The sequence below is a fragment of the Cyrtonyx montezumae genome, unplaced genomic scaffold (assembly GCF_038088225.1).
Source record: "Cyrtonyx montezumae isolate F1298 unplaced genomic scaffold, pur_monq_1.0 scaffold_15, whole genome shotgun sequence".
Lineage (NCBI taxonomy): Eukaryota > Metazoa > Chordata > Aves > Galliformes > Odontophoridae > Cyrtonyx > Cyrtonyx montezumae.
The window spans coordinates 3,164,913-3,186,626 of NW_027071881.1; the positions used below are offsets into that span (position 1 = coordinate 3,164,913).

Consider the following 21,714-nt stretch of genomic DNA (forward strand, 5'->3'; position numbering starts at 1 on the left):
GTGTCAGATTTTTCTTCCCTAAACTGTGCCATCTTCTTGGAGGCTGGCCAAGAAAATGGAAAGCCATCCATAAAAGATGACAACGCTTTTTGCACCCATCTGTGCACTTCTTTCGGTTGTAATTACAGACACTGGAAACAAAGGCAGGTTGTTAAGTGTATTTCCAGTAGCAGCTCTCTTTTTCAGGGAGCAAGAGTGGCCATGGTGGGACACGGGAGTGCTGCAGCCCCACAGGTGAGCACACAGCTCTCCCTTACTGCTGAAGTCGCCATCTGATTGCAACAGATACTCATTTTTAAGCCCACGTGCTTTGCTAAGTGCAGAAAGCAGACTCCTGCCCTAGATCAGCTCTTCAAAAATGCTGTCATTTCAAGGAAATAGCCGTGCACGTGGGTGAAGCTGAGGCCAGCTGCCCTGGTCAGGGGAACATTATCAAATGCATCAAACAAAACACACACACACACAAAGCAACAACAAAAAAGGAAACACAAGCAAGCAAGGTCAGCAGCAATCTTCTTCCAGCTGATAAAATTAGTGCCCCATTCACATCTTGCAACTCCCTGCCCAATAATAAACAGCGAGGCAAAGCACTGCTTAGGCAAAAAGGCACTGTCTCTTACCGGGTTTGGGGATGAGTCCTTGGAAAGGCCTATAAAACAAAGAAGGCAAAATGAAGATTTCAAGGGAAATGCCACCAGGAGCACACCCCTGGGAGAACACTCAGCAAGTAACAGATGTGCAGGAAAACCTGCTTCTCCCCCAAGCTCTTCATTCTCCCACCTCAAGCCTCCAAGACGAGCAGCAGGGACGTCTCTGCAGACACACTCAGCACCCTGTTTCATCACACTGAGCCATTTTTGGGGGGCTGCAGCCCTGCCAGCAGCACCCTGAGCAGCTCCTCACCTCCTCCTTGGGCAGCAGATGGGAGGAAAGAGCCAAAGGAGGGCACGATTTATAGCTCACTCCAAACCACTGACTACCAACTGAATTGCTGTCTCAGGGGCTGGAGATATATGCGGTATTTACCGGAGTGGTGAATTTAGGCAGTGGCACGGCAGTCCCATGCCAGACCCTTCCCCTCTCCCCACTGCCCTGTAGGGTGGCCTGCAGCCCTCGGGGTCCTACCTCATCACTGTGAACTTGATTTTATCAGCTACAGCCAATATCCTCTCCAGGTTCTGCGAGCCAAAGGTGCACGGCTTGCGGAAGGGGATGCCAGGGGGTAGGCCTTCGATGATCACCGAGCCTGGGTTGCTCTTGATCCGCTTGTATGGCACTTGTACGGGGTATTTAATCCCCAAGGCTTCACCTGGAAGAGGAGCAAGAGGAAAGCACGTGGGATGGCAGCAATGCTATTCTGACAGTGGCTCTGACTCCATCCCAGTCCTCCAAAACCCCACTGTAGAGCCAGATCAGGGAGCAGCATGTTCAGCCTCAACCATGGGGGTGATGGGTCCTGAGGCAGAGCTGCTGGGGCAGAGGAGAGGCCATGCAGAGCGGTGGGAGGGATGGAGAAGCCACTGCTGTTTGTCTGGGGATGTTACTGTGGATATCATATCCACACCCTGTCTCTCACATCTGTCTACAGGTTCAAGGGGGGCTGGCTTCATGGTAAAAGAGGGGAAATGTAGGTTAGTTGTTAAGAACAAATTCTTTACTCTGAGGGCAGCAAGGCACTGTCACAGGTTGCCCAGAAGATGCTCCACTCCTGGAGACATTCAAGGCCAGGCTGGATAGAGCCCTGGGCACCCTGATCTGGTGGGTGGCAACCAGCCCATGGCATCGAGCCGGAACTAGATGATAATTACGGCCCTTCCAACCCAAGGCATTCTATGATTTCCTTGCACTAACTGCACTGGTTTGTTGAACGATTGCCTAGGAACCTGGGAAAGCCTCAACCCATCTAGAAAATGAGATAACGACATTTCTCTGCCCTGCTTGATAACAGCAAATGATTGGGTGGGCAGTGCACACTGACACCCTGCAGAGCCCAAGCAGCTGTCCTTTGCATCCCCCTGGCAGATGGGAAGAGCAGTACCACAGCACTGACTGTGGACCCCCTCTCTTCCCAACATTCCCTGTCTCCCTCACACCACAGAGTCATTAAGGTTGTAAAAGACCAGTAAGATCATGTAGTCCAACCATCAACCCACCACCACCATACCACTGACCACGTTCATCAGTGCCACATCTCCACAGCTCCTGAACACTTCCAAGGAAGTCTGGGCAGCCTGTGCCAATGCCTCACCACTCTTTCTGAGAAGGAATTTTTCCTAATATCCAACCCTGGTGCACCCAGCACAACAACAGCAGCTCTGGATGGGGAGGGGAAGCTGTATGAACACACCTGACAAGGAGGTGTTGGGAGAGAGGGAGGGGAGAGGGCAAAAAATCAGGGAGGAGACAGAGGGGAATGAAAGCAGCTCCCACCCTGACTTCTCACCATATTTCTTATTGAACAGGTCCTGGACTTGTTCCCGCAGTGTGTTAGCAATGTCTATTCTGGAAAGCCTGGCATCATAATTTTCTGTAAAATAAAGAAACAATTATGGACTTCTGCTGTTAAATTAAAAGGCACTCTGTGACTTTTAAGTAATACGATTTTCTAATTATAGGGAAGTCCTTATCTTGCAATTAGCTAATCTCTGGAGTAGGCCATTCAAAGTCCTTAAAAATAATCTAAACAGAAATATGTTTTTTTTTCCCCGCCTGTTTGCTAAGAATAAAAGCTGCATGAAATCAAAGATTCAGTGGTGATAATTACCAGCATTAAAATAAAACACATTCGAAAGCCTGAAAAGCCAAAGTCCTTTCAAAGCCTCCATCCCTGGCTGAGGGCTGCTGGAGCAGGGCAGAGCTTGCCCATCCCAAGCCATGGGATCCCCACTGCTGACTGTTCCCCTGCACACAGCTGCCCCAACAGATCCGCCCCACTGGAGAGACGAGCTGTGGATGGGAGTGGTGTTTACGTTAAAAAAAAAGACAAAAAATAGGCAAAATCAAAATCTTAGAAGACTTCATTATGTATCTCACAAGGTCAGATGGTGTCATAAGCAAAGCTGTTTAATTAGGGCATCACTCAGAGCCCCTTGTGTGGACCCACGGGACTGCCCACAGCCATGCATTCACCGCTCATCTTCCCTTTGTCTCTCTCTCCCACTGTGTCCTCCTCTCCCCACCCAGAAAGCCCTGAAATGTTACAGCTCCTCCATTTCCACAGCTGTTCCCTTCAGAGCCCACCTTGGAAGCCCTGTCTCTTCACGGCATCATCCAGCAGTGCATCACCGCAGTCCCTCTCGCTGGCAGCTGGGGCAGGGGACAGAGAGCCATTAGGATCAGCGGTACCAATGGGCTGGACCACCATGGCTGCCTTTGCACAGGGCAAAAACAAGGTGGCACAAGATGTGCTGTAGGGATGTGCTCTCCCTCCTCTCCTACCCCATCACTAACAGTTTTCAAGCCCTACCTTTAGCTCCTGGGCTGTCCAAAGACATCTCCTTAATGCCTTCTGCCAGGAGCTCCGGTCTGGAAAACAGCAAGAAGCAGACACAGCGTGAGCAGGTCCCCATCCAGCACAGCCATCAACATTTTACTGCTTCATCTATCACCGAGGATCCTACAGCTGCAAGCCCACTAAACATATCAGGCTAATGCAATTTTAAAGCTCCTGCAATACAGCGAGGGAACTTCGGCAATAATTTTCATGCAGACAGCCTCTTTAGTGAGCCAATGTAACACTCCATGGGATAAGATTAAGCTTGTGACAGCTGACTAGCTTAAATCAGCACCTCCAAACTTGTATGAAACGTGGTCCCAACATTTCTCAGGGACAGGAAAAGCCTGTCTAACTGCTTTCAATGTACAGAAAGTTGTCAATGTTTGGGTAAGAAAACTACAAATATCTTTGTCTATTTTTTGGCCATCTCTGCTGGAGTGCTCTCCCACTTTTTGGGACAGCCCCTGCTCCTCACCGTGAGGAAAGCATCCACCCTGATGCCTGTGGCATGCACAAGTGTGCAGATCTGGGCCTTGGCTGTTGCCACTGCACATAGGAAAGCCTTCTCCCTGCCCCACATCCAGTACCCTGACATTTCAAGACTCCTAATCAAGCAAATTCACTGAAGATACCTAGAGATGGATGCTGACCAGGGCACCACACGGCTGCTGCATCCCCAGGAGCAAGAGTTCCAAGCTGCAGCACCTTCCCATGGGATGACCACTCCTCCTGCTCACCTTTTAATGACAAACTGGATGTTGTTGCTTGCTTGGAGGATCTTCTTCAGCTTTGCAATCCCAAAGCAGTTGGGGCGCCGCAGCAGGATGCCCTCTGGCAAGCCCACCACAAACAGGTCCTCGGGGTACATCAGGAACTTGGAGTAGGGAACTTTGACCGGCTCTGATATTCCTATGGCTTTCGCTGCACAGGAAAACAGATCTCGTTAGTTTGATGTTGAGTCAGTGCAGCAGAGAAATGGTACATCACACATTGAAGAGCTCTTCAGAGATTTTCTGGTTACCCCGTGCCCAGTAGGGATGCCCTGTGATGTGAGTTGAGGGACGAAGCCAGGTGACCACCAAGTGTTTGGACTGGGGACTCCATTTCCAGATCTCATGGACATCCTTCAGCTAGACATAGAGATGGGGGACATGACTCCCAGTCCATCACTGGGAGGGCACTGTGCAAAGCCCATTGCTCCACTGGCAGCTTCATCTGAAGCTCTTCCCTCTCTCTCCCCAAGAGCGCTGTGGTCCTTCTCCTTTTCTTCCTTTACACAGAGCCCAGGTACAGGCTCACAGCTCTGTACTCTGGGCCTGGATACAAAGAGCTGTTTTCTCTCCTGTCCCCAGCAGCAGCAAAAACCTTTTGCCAGTTCACCACATGCACATGTGACCTCGCTGAATTTTTCCCAAGTTAAGTAACCTGAATAAAAAGTAGCGGGAGGCAAGATAAATGTTTTCTCTGCACCTCCAAACTCCCTGCTACATTTAATTAAGCTAGGAGACATCCTTTGGCACTGAAAGCAGGTAATAATCTGATTCTTGTTTATTATTATCTGGCAGATGTCTCTGTCTTTCTTTGTAAGGAGGGAGGAAGTTGGGGCATGGGATGTGTGCCCCCAGGGCAGGGAGTACCACATCCCTGCATCCCGCCAGCCCTCCTGGCCACCACACAGCCCAGTCAGATGGAAAACCCTCCTGGATGTATTTCAAACCAGTGCTGGGTGGACCCGCCAGCCCCCGCTTCAGTGAGAGAAGGGCTGAAGGTCACTATGGCAATTCCTGGGCTGTGCCAGCAAAAAGGCACTGAGAAAGCCAAGGGGAAGAGCTGCAGTAACGAGGCCCAGGGAGACTTCAAACGTGTTCACAAGCCCGGTGGACAGTAAATGAACAAATTAGATTGCAGCTTTACTCAGCAATTGGTTTGGAAAAATAGTAGGTGACATTTCTTAGCAATTAGGATCTCCTTGTGGCCGAAGCCGGCGCCTGGCATGACAAACGTGCTAATGACCAACTTACCATATCTCGTGTTGAACAAAATTTCTACTTGTTTCCTCAAATGACTTAAAACGTCCCCTATACCATCTGCAAAAAAAAAAAAAAGAAATCAGCTGCCTCCAGCACAGCACCAATCTCACCACTGCACAGCAGCAAGGATGCAAAAAATAGGGGAAGCGAATCCGGGCTAAAAGATGCTACCAATACAAGACGAGAGGAGAGAGACCTCTACTCTTGAGTGGAGTGGCAGCACTGAGAGTCCCCATGTCAGCCAGCAGTGCTCACTGGCTGAGTATCACGTCCCCAGAACACAGAGGTGCCTTTCTGCACAGGGGCTGAGTTCTTCACAGGTAATGCAGGAAGCCCACCAAACACAGTCGTGTCCATCAAACCTCCCAAGGCCTTGCAGCTATTGGAGGCACTCCAGGTTCACCAGAACCTCACCTGATCCCTCCATCTGTTTTTCTTCATGTCGTGATTCTTCACCAGGCCCCTTCTCCGTCCCTGACAAGGAAAATAGCATCAGCAGTGGCCAGCACCAGTAAAATCAGACCACGTATCAGTAGGAGCTCTCTGGGTGTCCCACAGGCACCCAGCTGAGCTCTGGGCACACACCCAAGTGCAGGCTGGGACTGTCAGTGCTGCACTTGGTTCATGCCACGACAGCACCCAACAAACACCACCTGCCTGAGCTCCAAACTGGACTGCAAGAAAGCCCTGATTCCATCAGCTTGGCTGATCACTCACTGCACTGGATGACCAGTCTCCTGGATGCATAATTTCCATTACCTGCTACTGCTTCAAGGATGTAGCTTGACTCCTCCGAGGCCATGTGTGTGGTCACCGGGTCATGCATCTGATCTGAACTGGGCGACCGGTCTGTGGACAACACAGCATGGGCAGCTTTTGTTTCAAGGAGAAGGGCACCATCCTCCAAAAGAGGTTTCAGAAGGAGGTGGTCCATCATCAAGGTCTGAACAAAGGGCATCCTCAGCCTGGGTGGGAGCCCCATGCGCCTCCCAGAAATGCACCCCACCTCTCAGACCAAGGGGAAAGAGCAGAAATTTCCTCTTAACCTCTACAGAAGACGAAGAGCAAAAACAGCTCAGAATGATTTAATTGGCTTAACTCCATTCAGACACTCAGTTCTGGCTTAAAAAGTTAATGCTGCTTAACTTAACTACTCTGCCTTGGGAAGAGTATTCCACCAACGCTGCCTTCCTCCACAAAATGACACCTCCTGAAGTTTCCCTTCTGTATATATGTATGCCCTCGTAATCAAAGCCTGTATCCCCTAATACCGGACTGTCCAATGCCCTCAAAGAGCTATCCAAATTTAGTTTTAAATAAACCTTTAGCTAGTTTAAATACTTCAATCGGGTCACTTTTTAATCATCTCCTTGCAGGATAAATAATCCAAATTTCATCAATTTCTTCTTGCACCTGAGCACTTTTCTATTAAATACCTTCATTGCCCTAAGCTGTACTCCCTTTGATTGAACTATATCTTCAAATAAGGTAATAAAAAGTGGACTCTGGACTTCAAGTGTGATCTACCCAGTGCTGGAGAAGTGATAACACCTCCTCCTCCCACATGCTGCCAGCTTGCCATGCATTAACTTTCTTCTCTTCCACAAGCTGCCAAGTTGAAAATTAAAATGTTTGATCTACCGCCATACCTCACTCCTTTCCTTCCCCTATGGTAACCATATGTTAAATGCATCCCATGATAATCCTGGGGAGACTCCCAGAATATCCCTGTATTAATGGGATGGGTGCATTTGGGTGCAGTTGAGATTGCAGCAATTTGGGTGCAACAAGATAAGGGCAGATGCAGTTGGACAAGTTGGACAGGGCATCACTGCTGCCCCCAGTATCACTCGCACTCAGGCTCATTGAGAGTCATGTTGCTGCCCTAATTCTGGTGAGATTATTAATTAATGTTTGTAAAGCACACTGAAAATGCAAAGTGCTACTCATTAAACCCTAAGGACAGCCCTACCACTCTGTGAGCTACCCAGGCCCAGTAACTGCTCTAGGCATGGCTGCTTCTCCAAACAAAACCTGGAGACACCAGGATCCACCACTCCCAGCACAGAAGCAGCAGGGAGCCCGGTGCCCACCTGGAACAGTGATCTGAATTATATCCAGCTCATCCGGCTCGATTTTGATCTGTCTGATCCCACCCAGCTCTCCTGAGGTACCTACAGGGGAAAGACAACCAAAAACAATCTCCAATGGGAACCAGAGACACTGTGCCTGCAGATCCTGGTGGGCAACTGCACTGCCCAACAGCCAGAGGTCACCAGGCACCTCCTGCTTCCCAGGATGGCACAAAATCCCCCAGCACCACCACTTTGCAGGAGAAAATGAATGATTCCTCACCTGGTTCACAGCTTTCAGAAACACTGCATTTCTCTGACCTGGAAGGGAAAGGCAGATGAGAGGTGCTAATGGAGCAATCAAAGGGAAAGCCTGAAACCCATGCGCGTGCGTTGGACTGATCCCAGGGGCTTTAACAGCCTCAGACCTTGCAGACTCCATCACACTGCAGCAGAGAGCAGTGCATAAAGCCTCATTACAGTGTGGTTACTCATAGAGGGAAAGCAAATAGGGAGAAAGGAAAAAGTCAATTGATTCGGTAAATATTTATTCTGCCCAGAGCTTTTCTCCCCTGGATACTGGGCACTATCTCAAACTTGTGTCTACAGTTAACTTCACATGCTTAGAAATTTATGTAAGGTGTTCAGCATTCAAATTAGATTACTTTTCATTTTCAGGATGGATATTCTGTCTTTCTTAAGCAAGAACAACAACCACTTTGGCTGTAAAGGACAGGAGGAACGGGACTGCAGAGCCACAGTGCTGGTCCCTTGAGGGAAAGGAAAACCCTTCTGAGGCAGCTTCACATCTGTGCTGGTTCAGGGGGGACTTTTAGAAGCACTCCTCGCTCACCCAAACCCGCTCCATGATGCCCAACTTCAGGCAGTGCAATAAACCTGCTGTAAGGACAGATCTTAACCAGGTAAAAAGGATGCCTAGGTCTGTAAGTACAGGGCATGCCACACTGGAGCTTTGGGAAGGGTTTTAAACTCTCCCAATGAGGTGAAAGGCAGCCTTTCACCATGGAAATTTCAGGGGATGCCTTCCCCAAGGGCACTGCGTTACCCTTTGCCCTGCAGCATCTGGCACTGCCCCAGACCCAGACTCTGACCTGGGTGGACTACAGGTACGGATATGCTGTGTTCCTAATGGGAACAGAGCTTTCCTCATTGGCAGGAAGAACAAAGCAGGATTTGATTAGTTGTCAAGTACACGTATTGTTTTCCTGCAGGTATGTGTTATCAAGGCACTGGGAGGGTTAATTTCTACCTGCAGGAGAGCCAAGCACATTTTGCACCACCACCACCACGGTAATGCACAACTCCCTTCCTAACCAAGAGCTAACCATGCGGCATGAGAAAAGCAGGGTGTGTGGCCTCACTCAGCTTACACCCACACAACACAAATCGAGACCAGCACACATACATACACACAGCCAGGACAGAATTGACGGATTCCGAAAGGATCTCTGGATGATCTTCTGTTTGTGCCAAATTTAGGCCAGCAGAAAGTCTGCCCAGCTCAGCATCACTGTGGGAAGCACCACCCAAACCTGGCTGCATACGAACTGTCCCTACAGAACCTATTTTTCTCCCACAATGTCTTCTGCAGCAGACTGATGGCCCCATGCAACCCCCGCCTGTTTCCAGCAGCTGAGATGGGGCTGGAGCAGCAGCAGCAAGGGCAGGTCGAGGATGCTCCTGCAGAGATGTGCCACTAGTCTTCCACCTCTTGCTTTGCTCAGCACCCCTTTGTCTCTCTGCCTGCTTGCTTTGGGTCACACCCATTTAATTGCACGGTGAGATCTCCTGTGGCAAAAATTAAAAAGTGTCCTAATTGCAAATGCTAATAAATGAACAGAAAAATTAGAAGCCTCAGGTCAGACTTCAGCCCTGCAGCATCCTTGGGGGAGATCTGCAGCACCAGTTTCCCCTGCCCACCCCCAAGGATAGTATGTTTCCATAAGGGTGGTGGAGCACTGCACAGGCTGCCCAGAGAGACAGGAGATGCTCCACCCAAGCCCACAGATGGGACTTCAAGAACTGATGGAGCTGTCCCTGTTCATCGCAGGGAGTTGGACCTGCAATGACCTTTAAGGATCCCTTCCACCTCAAGCTCTATGATTCTACACTGTGCTGCTCTCTAGGTTAAATGCTTCCAGCCCCAGCCCCATGCAGCAAGCTGCGGGGAGCAGGCGACAGCTCACCCCACTCCTGCAGATAACACAGCACCCATTTTCCCAGTTTCATCCAAAATCAACGATTCCAAACACTGCTCTTTTGACACCTAAGTGCCACTCACCTGCTGGTGGTCTGCGATGTCCCCGCCAGGTCCAGCACGGCCCCACGGTGCGGCTCAGGGGAGATCTCCCCAGGGGGACTGGAGGGCTCCAGCTTGGTTGGATCTTTGGTAAATTTACTTCCTGGTGCCAGGTGCACAGGGTGGGTTTGGAATTAAAAGCAAAACCAGAATAAGCAACCAGAGAGCTAAAAGCGCAGCAACGCTGCGTCTCCACCTCCGTTTCCTCCCTCTCTAGTCCCAGAGCTAAGGTCAGGGAGAGGAATGGGTTTTTAAGAGCTGTCTGCTCGCAAAGAAGAGGGTGCAGATTTAATTGGGCTCATAAAAGGGGGAAAGGATGTGCTGCAGGGACACAAGAGGAGACAAAAGGATCGAGTCACCACCAAAAAAGCCCTCTTTCCCTTCCCTGCTCCTCTGCAACCTGAAAGGAGCTGAAATGAAGCCACAGCAATGACCTTGGAGATGAAAAGGGTGATCTGATGATAGGGTAGGGAATGAGAACCAGGCAAGGAAGGTGAAGGAATAGGTGAAGAATTGGTGCTGGGGGAAGGAGGGAATGGAATTACACAACCAGGTTTCAGAAACCATGTAGGTGTCTCCTTAAAGAGCTGTAGGAGGCCTCTGGCTGGACTCGAAGTGCCACCGCAACATACCCACCTTTCTAAAACACATCCTGCCCCATGGGAAAATGAAGATTTCTGGCTTCAGGCCCCAGCCTGGAAGGAAGGGCAGGGCTCTGGCAACAGGACCAGCAGCAATAGAGAGCCTTAAAGATGCTGTTTATCTACCGACAGTCCTTTTAATTTGTACTTTCTATGGACTCAATCTTATTCTTGCAGCAATGAAACTTGCCTTAAGCTGCTACCCAGGGGAGTAGAAAAAATAAGTTTCCTAGCAGTGGTGGGCATTTTAATTAAAGGGTGAGCAAAACTGTACGGCGAGGCTTTGGGATGCTTTACAGTCGGCAAGTTGAACTACGGCCCCACACTGAAAAAGTGCCTTGGCAAAAATGGCACCTCCTGACTCAGCAGATGGTTTTTTTTGCACAGTCAGATGTGCTGACACGAATCACAGAAAGACAGATTGAATGTATTTAGCTTCTGGTAGCCCTGCGGGGAGCAGGCGGGGAAAGGGGAGGGTCTGCCACCTGCATGGATTTGCTTCCTTGTCTCCTCATTTCCACTTGCAGCTCTGTGCCAAGTGATCCTGAGCTCCCAGCTCAGAGCTTTCCTCTTGCAGCTTGCAGGCGTGGGCAGGCAAGAGCTGCTCCATCACCCCTGTGTGCCTAAAACACCTCACCCAAGGCATCAGGCAAACTGGGATTAATTTGCAAGGAAAATCCAAGTGTCCAAGACTCAGTTCAGAGCTCCAAACCTCAGGGGTGGGTGACAGTTTTAAAATCATTTTCTAGAGCAAGAAAATTATGAATGGGACTCCAGCACCACGGAGCTAGGACCTCCTCCAGGCTATGCTGGGACTTCCCCCTGGGAGCACCCTCAGGGTGTTAACTTGGCCCACGGAGACGTCAGAGTTGTTGTCTGGGAAGCTGGCTGGCAGCTGGGAAGAAAGGAAAACCCCAAACACGTCTTTACTTGCGAGCCAAGCCCAGGAGTGGGGCTGTGTGATAAACCTGGGAGTGCCTGGTGCTGTTCCTGTATTCCCTTCTCAAATCAGGGCACTGGGACGTGGCAGCCTCCCCAACTAACTCCTGTCTTTTATTCAATGAGGAGCACTGAATGTGGCTTCCCTACCTCCAAGAAGCAGTAATAAACACAGGGAAAAGAAAGCAGAAGAACCTCTCCCAGGGTTTTGTCACTGATCAAATTGATTTTTTTGCTGTTTTCCTTTTAAAAAACAGCCAGCCACTGGGCAATGCTAGCGCTTTCCAGTCAAAAGAAAGAGAATAATTTACCAGGGAGGAACCCAATGGTGATTCTTCATATTCACGGAAGCACAGGAACATGCCACGTGCCTCCTGCAGCTGAAGCCTGGCTGTGAGCAGGGAGCCAGCCCAGCCTGACACCCCACATACTCCTCCCTTCAACCTTCAGAACACAATCTGAGGGGTGCACAGTGCTTGTTCTGAGCCCAGGTAAAGCCAGTCTCCTTGTGCCTGTGTTTGGCACAAACCAGGTTTCTTCTCACTGAGTGTGAAGATGTATCCTACACTTTGCTGTTTACATTTCAACCCTGCTTCTCTGGATAATCTTTCAATTCACAGGCATTACATCAAAAGACGTGAGAAACGTACCTGTGAAAATTCTCTCATCAAACATCCTAGGAGAGAAGAGGGAAAAAAAGGATTAGAAATAGATGCTTCTGACGACATTTTTAGATTTTATTTATGAATAGGATTAAACTGAGTCAAAATAGTCAACTTACTCATTCCCTCAAAAAAAAAAAAAAAAGTTTTTAGCCAGTTGTGCAACCAAGCAATCTTACACCATATGCTTTTTAACTAAAGCACTTTGAAATCTCTGTATAAGTCATTCTCTTCATTTAATTAACTCACTAAATGAAGCTGCTAGAGGCTGGTCCCAAAAGATGATGGGACCAAAGCAGAAGCACCCTGCCTGCATGTGATACACCCTCATGATGTCTACAGCAGAGGATGATGGAAGTCCACAAATGACCACGTCCAAGGAACAAGGTGTGAGGAGTAACTCTATGGGTGCTTCTCCTTCCAGACAACGAATGTCATCTGAAGGTTGTGCTGCAGTGGAAGGGTCCCACTGCCACCCAAAATGTTGAATGAGGCACCAGCAACACCTCAAAAGATAAAAGCCTCCCGCTTATCTATAAATAAGAGCAAAATGAGTCTTGGGTGTAAAACAAACCCTCTGAGCTTGGAGGCAATAGAGATTAAGTTCCAAGTCCCCCTTGAGGTATGTGCAGAACCGTCATGGGGATGGTTGTGTCCCCATGGAGCTCCCAGGGCACCTAACTCACCAAATGTGTGCCAAGAGAGCCAAAACACGACCCACACGAGCTGTAATTGCCTCATTAATGTTGAACAGCATCAAACTAACCCCAAGGGACTTGATTCAGAGCAGCCCTCTCCTGACAGTGGCAGCTCCTGCAGAGCTCAGCCACCCACCTTTTGATGACAAAATGGATGTTGTGCCTCTCCTCCAGTATCCGCTTGAGTTTGGGGACACCATAAGTGCAAGGTCTTTTGAAGGGTATTTTGTCAGGGATGCCAATGATTTCCACTGCCTCAGGGTCGCACGCGATCTTCCGGTATGGGACAGGGACCATGTGGTCTAACCCCAAGGCTTCAGCTGAAAGGTGAAAGGTTTTCACTTAAACACACACTTTTTTCTTTTAGGAGTGATAAAAAAACAAGGTGAACTCAAGGTGGTCTGAAAAGCAGAGTGTGTGTGCAGAGTGTGTGTTGTCTTATCTAATGATTTTCCCCCAGAAGGTCTCTGAGCTACGCAGCTCCCGAGTCACACGGCTCATATCTAAGTTATCAGTTCACAGCCCACATATAGCTCCTGTATAACTCCCACACAGGCACAGGTAACAAGCCACAGCCCATCTGCGAGCCACCTCAGCCCAAACCTATGGAGATGTAACCCCAAAGCACCCTGCCATGGTCAGCTCCAAAGATGCTTATAAGTAGCACAAGTAGGGAAAAAAAAATAAAAGCACTTGGAATGGCAATAATTTTCCCTTTTTTTCCTGCCATATTAATTTAAAATGGCTCCCCCTGGCCTGCAGTGCTGGCGGGTGCTGAACTGGCCGTGCCATGCTCCAGACCGGGCCGATTTATGGCCAAGTTATAAATTCCCTGACGGGGGAGGCTCCAAATGGAAATATTGACATAACCTTCAACAGACACCCAGACTGGGAGCTGCTGGGCTAAATGTGTTAAGAAGAGAAGGGAGCTCTAGCATATGGCTCCTGCTGCTGTGTTAGGGAACAAAAATGATTGCTATATAATGATATGCAAACCACAAGCACTGCAGATGCATAATGGGATATTAACTCCTACTCACCATATCTGCTGTTAAACAGAATTTGCACGCACTCCCTAAGGGTGTTGATATCTTCAGTTTCTTTTATAAAACTGTCCCACTTATCTATCAAAACAAAATATAAGGAATAAGGTACTTCCATATGGTTCATACACAGCAGATGCACTTTTCTTGTGCAAAGTGTTGAGAACCAGGAACAAGACTTTGTTGCTTTAAAAATAATTATTTCCCCCTTCCAGAGCGGATTCTGCCAGGTTGGCAGATAAGGTCTGGGCTTCCCCAGCCCCAGCCTGCAGCAAGCTCCTCTGCAGCTGAGCATGTGCACAGCAGATTCCTGAGAAATGACCCCATAAAACATTTCAACCCTGAAATGAAAGACCCTCTGGGACAGAGCTAGTTCCACCTGAAGCAAACCTCTGAAATGCATGGCAGTTTCACAAAGGAGCTTTTTCCATACGTTCTCTTCCCCAGCTTTCCCACTCCTGAAGCACAGAGGGGAGGGCTTTGGTGCAAACACGTCAGCATTTCAAGGCTGCACATCCCTGGGGTGGGGTTGAGGTGGGGATGTGGCAGTCTCCTCCTCCCATCAATCCCCTCCAGGCACCACTGGCACAGTCAGATTGGGGTGAGAGGGTTCCAGTTGTTTCAAAACCACGTGAAGATTTCAGCTCGGGAAAATGACCTCACCCAAGCTGTGCCCTGGTTCCCCATTAGGATTGGGACTTCCCAGTGACATCTGTGTGGTGGCATAACTGGTCCCTCCAGGTGGGGAAACCCTTCCCAGAGAGGTGTAGGATCACAGAATTGCTTGAGTTGGAAGCAACCATTAAAGGTCATCAATGCAACTCCCCTGCAATGAACAGAGACGGCAAGATCAGGTGCTCAGAGCCCCATCCAGCCTGACCTTGAGTGTCTCCAGGGATATCCACCACCAACTCTGGGCAACCTGTACCACTGCCTCATCGCCCTTATTGTGAAAGAACTCCACGTGGGACACCAACCTGTCTTGTCGTGGACAATGGAGAAGAGGATGCGCTTGGACGAGTGCACGTTCTGGATGAGAGGACCCCCAGAGACAGCTGATTTCTGTCCTGGACACAAGGAAAGATGAGAAAGCAGTGTTGAGAGCCCCAAAGATGCTAAAGGCACCTCAGCAAGCTCCTGGGTGCCTGCTGGTGATACCAGCCTGGAGCCAGGCAGCTGTGACATGTCCTTCAGCCCAACAGCACTCCTTCACCCACCCTGTCCCTTCACCACCCCTGTGTCCTCACTATCCCCAAAGCAAAGCACATCCATAGCAGCGCCAAGGAGGCACCCAGCATAGCTGGGGGAGCACTGCAAGGCCTCCTCATCTCTGTGAGGGCTGCACAGCCCCCAGGGCCAATATGGTGTCCACCTTCCAGCCACAGCCTGCTGGCCCTGTACGCCCAGCCCTGCACGTTTCCCTCTCAGCTCCATGGGGCTTTGCACCAGGCCCTCGTCTGCGAGCAAACTCGAGGCTATTACCACAGCAGTCGCTGTACTCCTGTGAGGAAGGCACCTTCAGCTCTCCCGAGGGCCTGGGCAGCAGCACCTCGCTGGCCGCGGTCGCCCCGTGCAGACCGGAGGACACCTCTTGCTTTAGGTCCATGGCGATCTGCGTAGGCAGCGAGACACCATATAAGAAATTGGTCACGGCTACAGCGGGGGGAGCGTCCTGGCCGGAGGGTTTGGCCATGTGGCCGTTGGCACCGGGGTCTCGGCTGCCCTTGGGCACGAGGGAGGGACAAGTCAACTCTATGCTAGGGTTCGGCTCTCTGCTGGGCTCATCCGCCGGCCTGAAGGGAAGAAAAAGGAGAAAAAGAGGAGAAAACAGCTTCTGCTGTGTCCGTGTCACTGACGGAGACCTGGGTGCTGAGCACCACGGCCTGTGTGTGCTGGGAGCTGCTGGCCCGCTCCTGCCACCAACAAGCACCCTGTGCCTCAGAAGGGACAACCTGCTCAAGGCAGGAGTGCACAGAGCTCAAACCCATGGGGGAGTGGCTTCAGGCAGTGAGCTGGAAGAAGCTGACTGCATCCTCTGCTCAGGGTGGACGTGAGTAGGACACATAAGCTGTATGAGCAAAGATATGGAAGGGGAAAGGAGAGCCTGCAAATGGGAGGATGGGACCCCCTGCACTTAACTCCTTTTTGCTCATGGTTTCAAAAATGGCAGCATTCAGCCCACCCTCTACAGCTTCTTTGGGCACATGCCCCGTTTTCTTCTTCAAGTAGAACAGGTTAGTTTAGGGCGGTGCGAAATGCATATGGCTCTGGCAAAGCCATCCAGTCCCATATCCTGGTGTGTTTAGGAACAGAACCATTTGTGGGACTGTAACCAAGCGACTGAGTTGCCCTCTTCAGCACTGAGGCCTCACAGCACGCTCACCAGGGACCTCAATCTGCCCAAGGATGCGTTTCGTACCGAGGCAGTGCACATGCTTCACATGAGACAGGCAGCCACGGTTTCACAAACGGCTCAAATTCTGTGTCCTACTTTTAGCCATCTCAGCCTGATTTTCCAGAAGTGCTGAGCCTTCAAAGGAGGTATTTGACAGTGCTCAGCATTTCTCTGAACGATCCAAGGTGCCTCAAGTCAGGCGAGTTCAGAGCATCCAAAACCGACAACATGGCCACAGCAGTCGGGGGACTTCACCACACTGCTGTCCCCCAGCCTCCCTCATCCTCTGGCACAGAAACACATTCCAGCCTAGGAAGGAGCTTGCGACATTTACACTGGAAATCTCTTTGGTGACGAGTAAGCAGTGAGCACAAAGTGCTGCAGTTAACCTTGCACGCTGACACGCACTTAGAACAGCAGCTTCACCGCAGAGCAGTGCCACAAGAGCCTGCAGGCCAAGGGTTGAGCCCCCTCCAGGATCCCTGCAGTTACCTTTTTAGCCTGAAGCGGATACTGTGGCTGTGCTCTAAAATGGCCATCAGGGACTTCACATCATACTCCATGGGTTTCTTAAAGCTGATCCCCTCAGGCAAGCCGGCCACCGCCAGCAGTCCCGGATCCTTCAGGAAGCGCTCGTAGGGCAAGGGGACCACGCTGCTCTTCCCCATCGCTTCACCTGGGGAAGGGGCACAGTTACACGGGGCGAGGACCCCCGGCCCTGCGGGCAGGGCTCAAGGAGCAAACCCAAAGCACAACCGCGGGCACCACTGCACAGAGATGCCATGAGAAGAAAGCAAGCTGTGTGCTTAGCCTTCAAGCTCTTTCTAAGCATCAAGGTCTCCTCGCACAGGTGGCATAGTGAAATCCTCAGTTAGGGTCACTTGGCACCAGCCCACCCCCCAGGGACCCTGGACCCATACCAGCAAGGGATCTGTGCTGACAAAGACGTGTTATCCTCAGCTCGTGTGTGTTTTCATCTTACGTTCACTGAAATATTCTGTATATCTTACTGTCAGCACTTTTACTTCACCTCTTGGGAGAAAAGGAAAGTACCCTGAGCCCCGCTGCTGTGAGGCAGCCCTCACTCACAAGGAAGGAGAAGAAAATCCCCAGAAGTTTCCCTCCGTTCCATGATTCAAAGGCAGTGTGAACACAGACACTTCTGACCACTTGATCCCTTTCAGCAGCCCCACTGTCCTACAGGGTGCAGGGCTGGCTGGGTGCCCACTGATAACCAAATCTCCCCACACAGCCAGGAGCACACAGCTTCCCCTTCCCCAGCAGCACAGGATGACCACACAGCATTGCTGCTACGCTGAGATTTGCTAAAAGGACTGAAGAGGCCACGTGCCCCCATCTGGGATGGCTGAGGCAGCCTGCATAGCAGACAGGATAGAAAACGAGTCCCTGCTGAAGCACTTCAGGGGAATTTGACAACCTCCTTGAGCTGCTCTGTTCTGAGCAACTCCTTTGTGGAAGCCAACCCAGCTGGCTGCAAACAAAAAACCCGGTGCTTGAAGCACGAAGCAAAAGAAACAGCCATGCATGGATGTGACATTTGCCCAGATGCAGAACACCTGGCTGTGTGGCAAGGGTTCACTCCTCATCTCCCATCCCACGAGGTCTCCATCCATGCCCCAGCACTGTGGTGAGGAGCACAGGACACTATGGGACGTTTAAATAACGACTTTCCTTAAAATCTTCTGGTTTTATTCTCTTAAAAAAAAAAAGACACACAAAAGATCTGACAGAAACCCTGGAAATCCTATGGCACTGTCAGCAAGTCCTTATTAAAAGTGATTTCTTCAACATGTTCTTTGAAGCAACGCATGATAACTAATGATGTGTGACTCGCACAAGCCATCAAGGTTCCTTATAGCCGGGCTGGATAATATTTTAATTAAGCCAATAACAGAAGTTTCAAACCAAACCTTTGAACCACAGCACTGCAAGAAGACTTTCTGCAGTCTCGGCAGGCACTGCTGCCTCCATGCGCCGGCATTAGCGGCTTTCCACCTCCCACCATCACTTCTCTTCGTCATGGGGGGGGAGGTGATGCCCGAGCAGCTCCTTATCAACCCTGTGCTCAACATCTCCCTGAACGCATTTTTATGGAGATCGCGTTGCTGTCAAAGTGACCTTCACCAAACCCCGTGCTGCCACGCTGAGGCTCACGGTTTAGCTAAAGAGAGACAATAACCATCATTAATGCCTGTTTAATGGAAGCTGGCGGTAATCAGTCATCCTGTTGGTGTGGAGATTACCCGGGCTCTGGAGGGAATACGTAATCTTTTTTTGACTGAGCATTTTCTAAGATTTTTGTTTCCAATCCCTGCTGATGGGAAGCAACTCAAAGGATAAATTAAAAAAAAAAAGAAAAAAAAAGAAGAGAAATAACTCCTAATTTCCAGAAGTCCTGTGGTATTGGAAACAGAATCACCCCGGGGCACCTACTGCTTCTCCCTGATCAAGCAGGAGGGGATTTTTCCTGGGATGAGCCTGGGGATGCAGCGCAGCACCGCAGGAGCTCTTCTGTTCACAGATGCATCCTGCACATCAGGCACTGCATTAAACCCACACACGTCCTCCACAGTGCAAACAGCATCTCCAGCCTAATCCTAACGTACAGGCCATCTAGTTCATCCAGCCCCATGCAAACGAGCCCTGCTAAAACTTACATAATCTAAATACCTAATTATATAAAAGAATAATTCTCATATTCCCTGTTGGCTTTGAAGCCTGCAGCTTTAACCCAAGCAGCCCCAGCTCGTCCGCTTGGCTTTCTGCGTTCCCTCCTCCTCGTGACTTGGGATGAGCTCTCAAAGGCAGCAAGAGGATTTGATTACCCCCTTTAATGGGAATATCACGTCCAAGCCCTTTAAGTGGTTACAGAAAACCTCCACTTCCGATCCCAACTGCTCTGCCCCAGGGGAAGCGATGCTGTCTCCCCTCCATCTCCAAAGCTTGTGATGCGTGCTCCAAACAAACAGCAGCAAACGCTGCATGCGGGTGGGAGTGGGCCCTGAAACGTGGAGCTATGCCATGACCAGGAGCCCTACAAGTGCTCCCCAGCAAGGATCCGTGGGGGATGTCCTGAGCGCAGAACGAGCACTACCGCAGCTCCAGCATCCACAGCTTGGGCCCAGAGGGAGTTCTGCAACCCACCAGGCAACGTAGCAGCAGCCATATGGTCATCTACATTTTAATTGCAGAAGCTTTATTGCTGGGGATGATGCATGTGTTGGAATGGCACCAGCTTGTCTCTCAGAGCTGAGAAAATCATCTTTTTGCTTTTAAGCAGAACTGCCGTGGAAAGGGGAGAGCGAGGTGCAGAGCCTGGGATGCTTGTGAAGTGCTGTATGGGCAGCACTCAGGATGAGGGTGCATTTGAGAAGCCCACTTAGCCCACAGCAGAGGCTTCAGCTGGCCAGGGGGCTGCAGGGTGCTCCCCTTGAGCACACAGCACTACCCGTTTGGGGTGCAGCCCCTTTCATTGCAAAGGGACAAGGCAGTGGCTGGACCTGCTCCCAGCACAGCACTGACCCCGTACAGGAGCAGGCCCTGCTGTGCTGGGTGCCACTGGTCCCAGAGCCACAAGGTGGGCTGGTGCTGGCCATGCAGCGAGCCCCAGGGCCATCCAAATCCCCAGATGGAATCGTGAAGGTTCTTACTATAAAGCACATCAAACACTTCCTCTACCATCTTCCTGAGGAGGTACACGTCTGATCCCTGGTCCGGGGAGACCCTGAGCATGCTTCGCCCGCACTCCTTTGCTTTCTTCTGCGCCTCCACGTCCTGCTCCCTCCGCTGTTGGACTCCTGCAAGAAAACAGGAGATGCTGGAGTGGAAGAAGGTCCAGTGGACAATGCTGCCAGCAGCTTTGATTGTATGAAACGGCTCAGCCAACACCAACAGCTCGTCACACAGCATGCCCACGCAAGACTGAGACCCACAGGTGCCAGACCCTGGTGTCAGCAAAGTCCTTTAAGGTGCTGTCCAGCAACCCCAGATGCATGGGGGAAGGTGTCATGGTGCACCGCAGAGAGCTGAGGGCACGCTCAGCCCACACATCCCCCTTCACTCCTGTTTTACACACTCAGCTGCACTGACACCATTGTGATTAATTGGCCAGCGCGTTTCTCTTCTCTGGTTTCAATCTGCTTAGCCTTCAATCTCTCCAAAAGAGAAAATCCGCCTTTCTCAGAGGCTTTTTTACCCTTCAGCGTCACATAACTTGGTAATACCAGCTATTTCCTGCTAATTTCCCCCATTAAACCTCAAATAAAGCATATCTTCAGCAACGACTTCCTCGCGTCTCTAAATGCACAGAAAATTAAACACTACAAGTGCATTATTGCCATTCTAGCTAAACCGATTCACCAGGGATTTTCAGTGGCAAAGGACTAATTCCTTCATCATCCTCGACAGGCTCTTGCCAGCCATCGGCCCTGACTGCTGCTTGCAGAGGTTCAGCCATCCTTCTTGGCACAGAAGGGCACAGGAAGGGGACAGCAGTGGCAGCCCAGCACCGAGGGCAGGTGAGCTGCCACATATCCAGTTTCTACTGATATCCAGAAGAACAGACTTAGAGTAAATCGTAAGAACCACCCACTGCTGGATGGTTTCTGAGAGACTGCTGATGGTCTCATGGTTAGGGCAGGATGGAGGCTCTGGTGGCACCACGCTGCCTGTCCCCCTACAGACCTGTTCCCAGAGATGTTCCCAGGTGAGTGGAGGACGTAGGGGATGCAGTATCCCTGTGCCACTCCCACACTGTCCCTCATTGTCCCCGCTCCTGTTGACTTGAATGGAGACAGTGCCTGCTACCTCAGAGCCTTTAATAACTGTTTTTTAAGGTGCTGGATGGACTGGTGGTGAAGACAGTGTCAGAGAGAAGACCCGGAGTATTCTACAAAAGTGGCAAAATCCACTCCAACTCACACCCTTCTAAGACTCTCCCTCCCATCTGAGTGCAAACTCCCCTCCATCAACATCCATCTTTATAACTGTCAAGTCCCCCCGTGCGTCAGAAAAGGCTGAGCCAAAGCTTCAGATAAACGAGAGCATCCAAGTGAGGTCTGTGCACCCGGAGGAGCGCGGCTTGGCAGATAAGAGCCTTCTTACATCTCCCAGTGATGTCTGGTTTAGATTATTTCAGATCCTTTCTAAGGGGGCAGCTAGCCTATAAATCAGAGGCATTTCCAGGGATGCTTTACGATGCATGCCAGTTGTAAGAGCTTTATGTAGTAGAGCTGAGCCTCGGCCATTTATAATTCAAGACAGAGTTATCACGTTTCACCCTGTCTCAAGTATCAGCAGCCTTGTCACAAACCTCACCGTCAGAATCTCATGGTTTGTACCAGATGTTACAATTCCATTTCCACAAAGGTGTAAATGAAACCAAAGGCAAGGAGAGCT

General features: G+C 50.4%; 1 protein-coding gene across 6 annotated transcripts in view; it reads right to left on the reverse strand.

Annotated features, from left to right (window-relative positions):
* Nucleotides 1-21,714, reverse strand: part of GTF2IRD1 (GTF2I repeat domain containing 1) — a 50,540-nt gene that overhangs the window by 9,632 nt on the left and 19,194 nt on the right. For 5 of the 6 annotated variants that reach the window (XM_065731711.1, XM_065731706.1, XM_065731707.1 and 2 more), the window contains exons 4-22: nucleotides 19,968-20,114; nucleotides 16,789-16,972; nucleotides 15,384-15,694; nucleotides 14,879-14,968; nucleotides 13,899-13,982; nucleotides 12,995-13,178; nucleotides 12,149-12,174; nucleotides 9,901-10,021; nucleotides 7,882-7,919; nucleotides 7,620-7,700; nucleotides 6,286-6,375; nucleotides 5,941-6,000; nucleotides 5,518-5,583; nucleotides 4,234-4,417; nucleotides 3,467-3,525; nucleotides 3,241-3,306; nucleotides 2,444-2,527; nucleotides 1,126-1,309; nucleotides 621-649 (exon numbers count right to left, since the gene is read on the reverse strand). In XM_065731711.1, the coding sequence (XP_065587783.1) occupies nucleotides 621-649; nucleotides 1,126-1,309; nucleotides 2,444-2,527; nucleotides 3,241-3,306; nucleotides 3,467-3,525; nucleotides 4,234-4,417; nucleotides 5,518-5,583; nucleotides 5,941-6,000; nucleotides 6,286-6,375; nucleotides 7,620-7,700; nucleotides 7,882-7,919; nucleotides 9,901-10,021; nucleotides 12,149-12,174; nucleotides 12,995-13,178; nucleotides 13,899-13,982; nucleotides 14,879-14,968; nucleotides 15,384-15,694; nucleotides 16,789-16,972; nucleotides 19,968-20,114 (2,088 nt within the window). The remainder of the gene's footprint in view (nucleotides 1-620; nucleotides 650-1,125; nucleotides 1,310-2,443; nucleotides 2,528-3,240; nucleotides 3,307-3,466; nucleotides 3,526-4,233; nucleotides 4,418-5,517; nucleotides 5,584-5,940; nucleotides 6,001-6,285; nucleotides 6,376-7,619; nucleotides 7,701-7,881; nucleotides 7,920-9,900; nucleotides 10,022-12,148; nucleotides 12,175-12,994; nucleotides 13,179-13,898; nucleotides 13,983-14,878; nucleotides 14,969-15,383; nucleotides 15,695-16,788; nucleotides 16,973-19,967; nucleotides 20,115-21,714) is intronic. The other variant, XM_065731712.1, reaches the window with a different exon arrangement.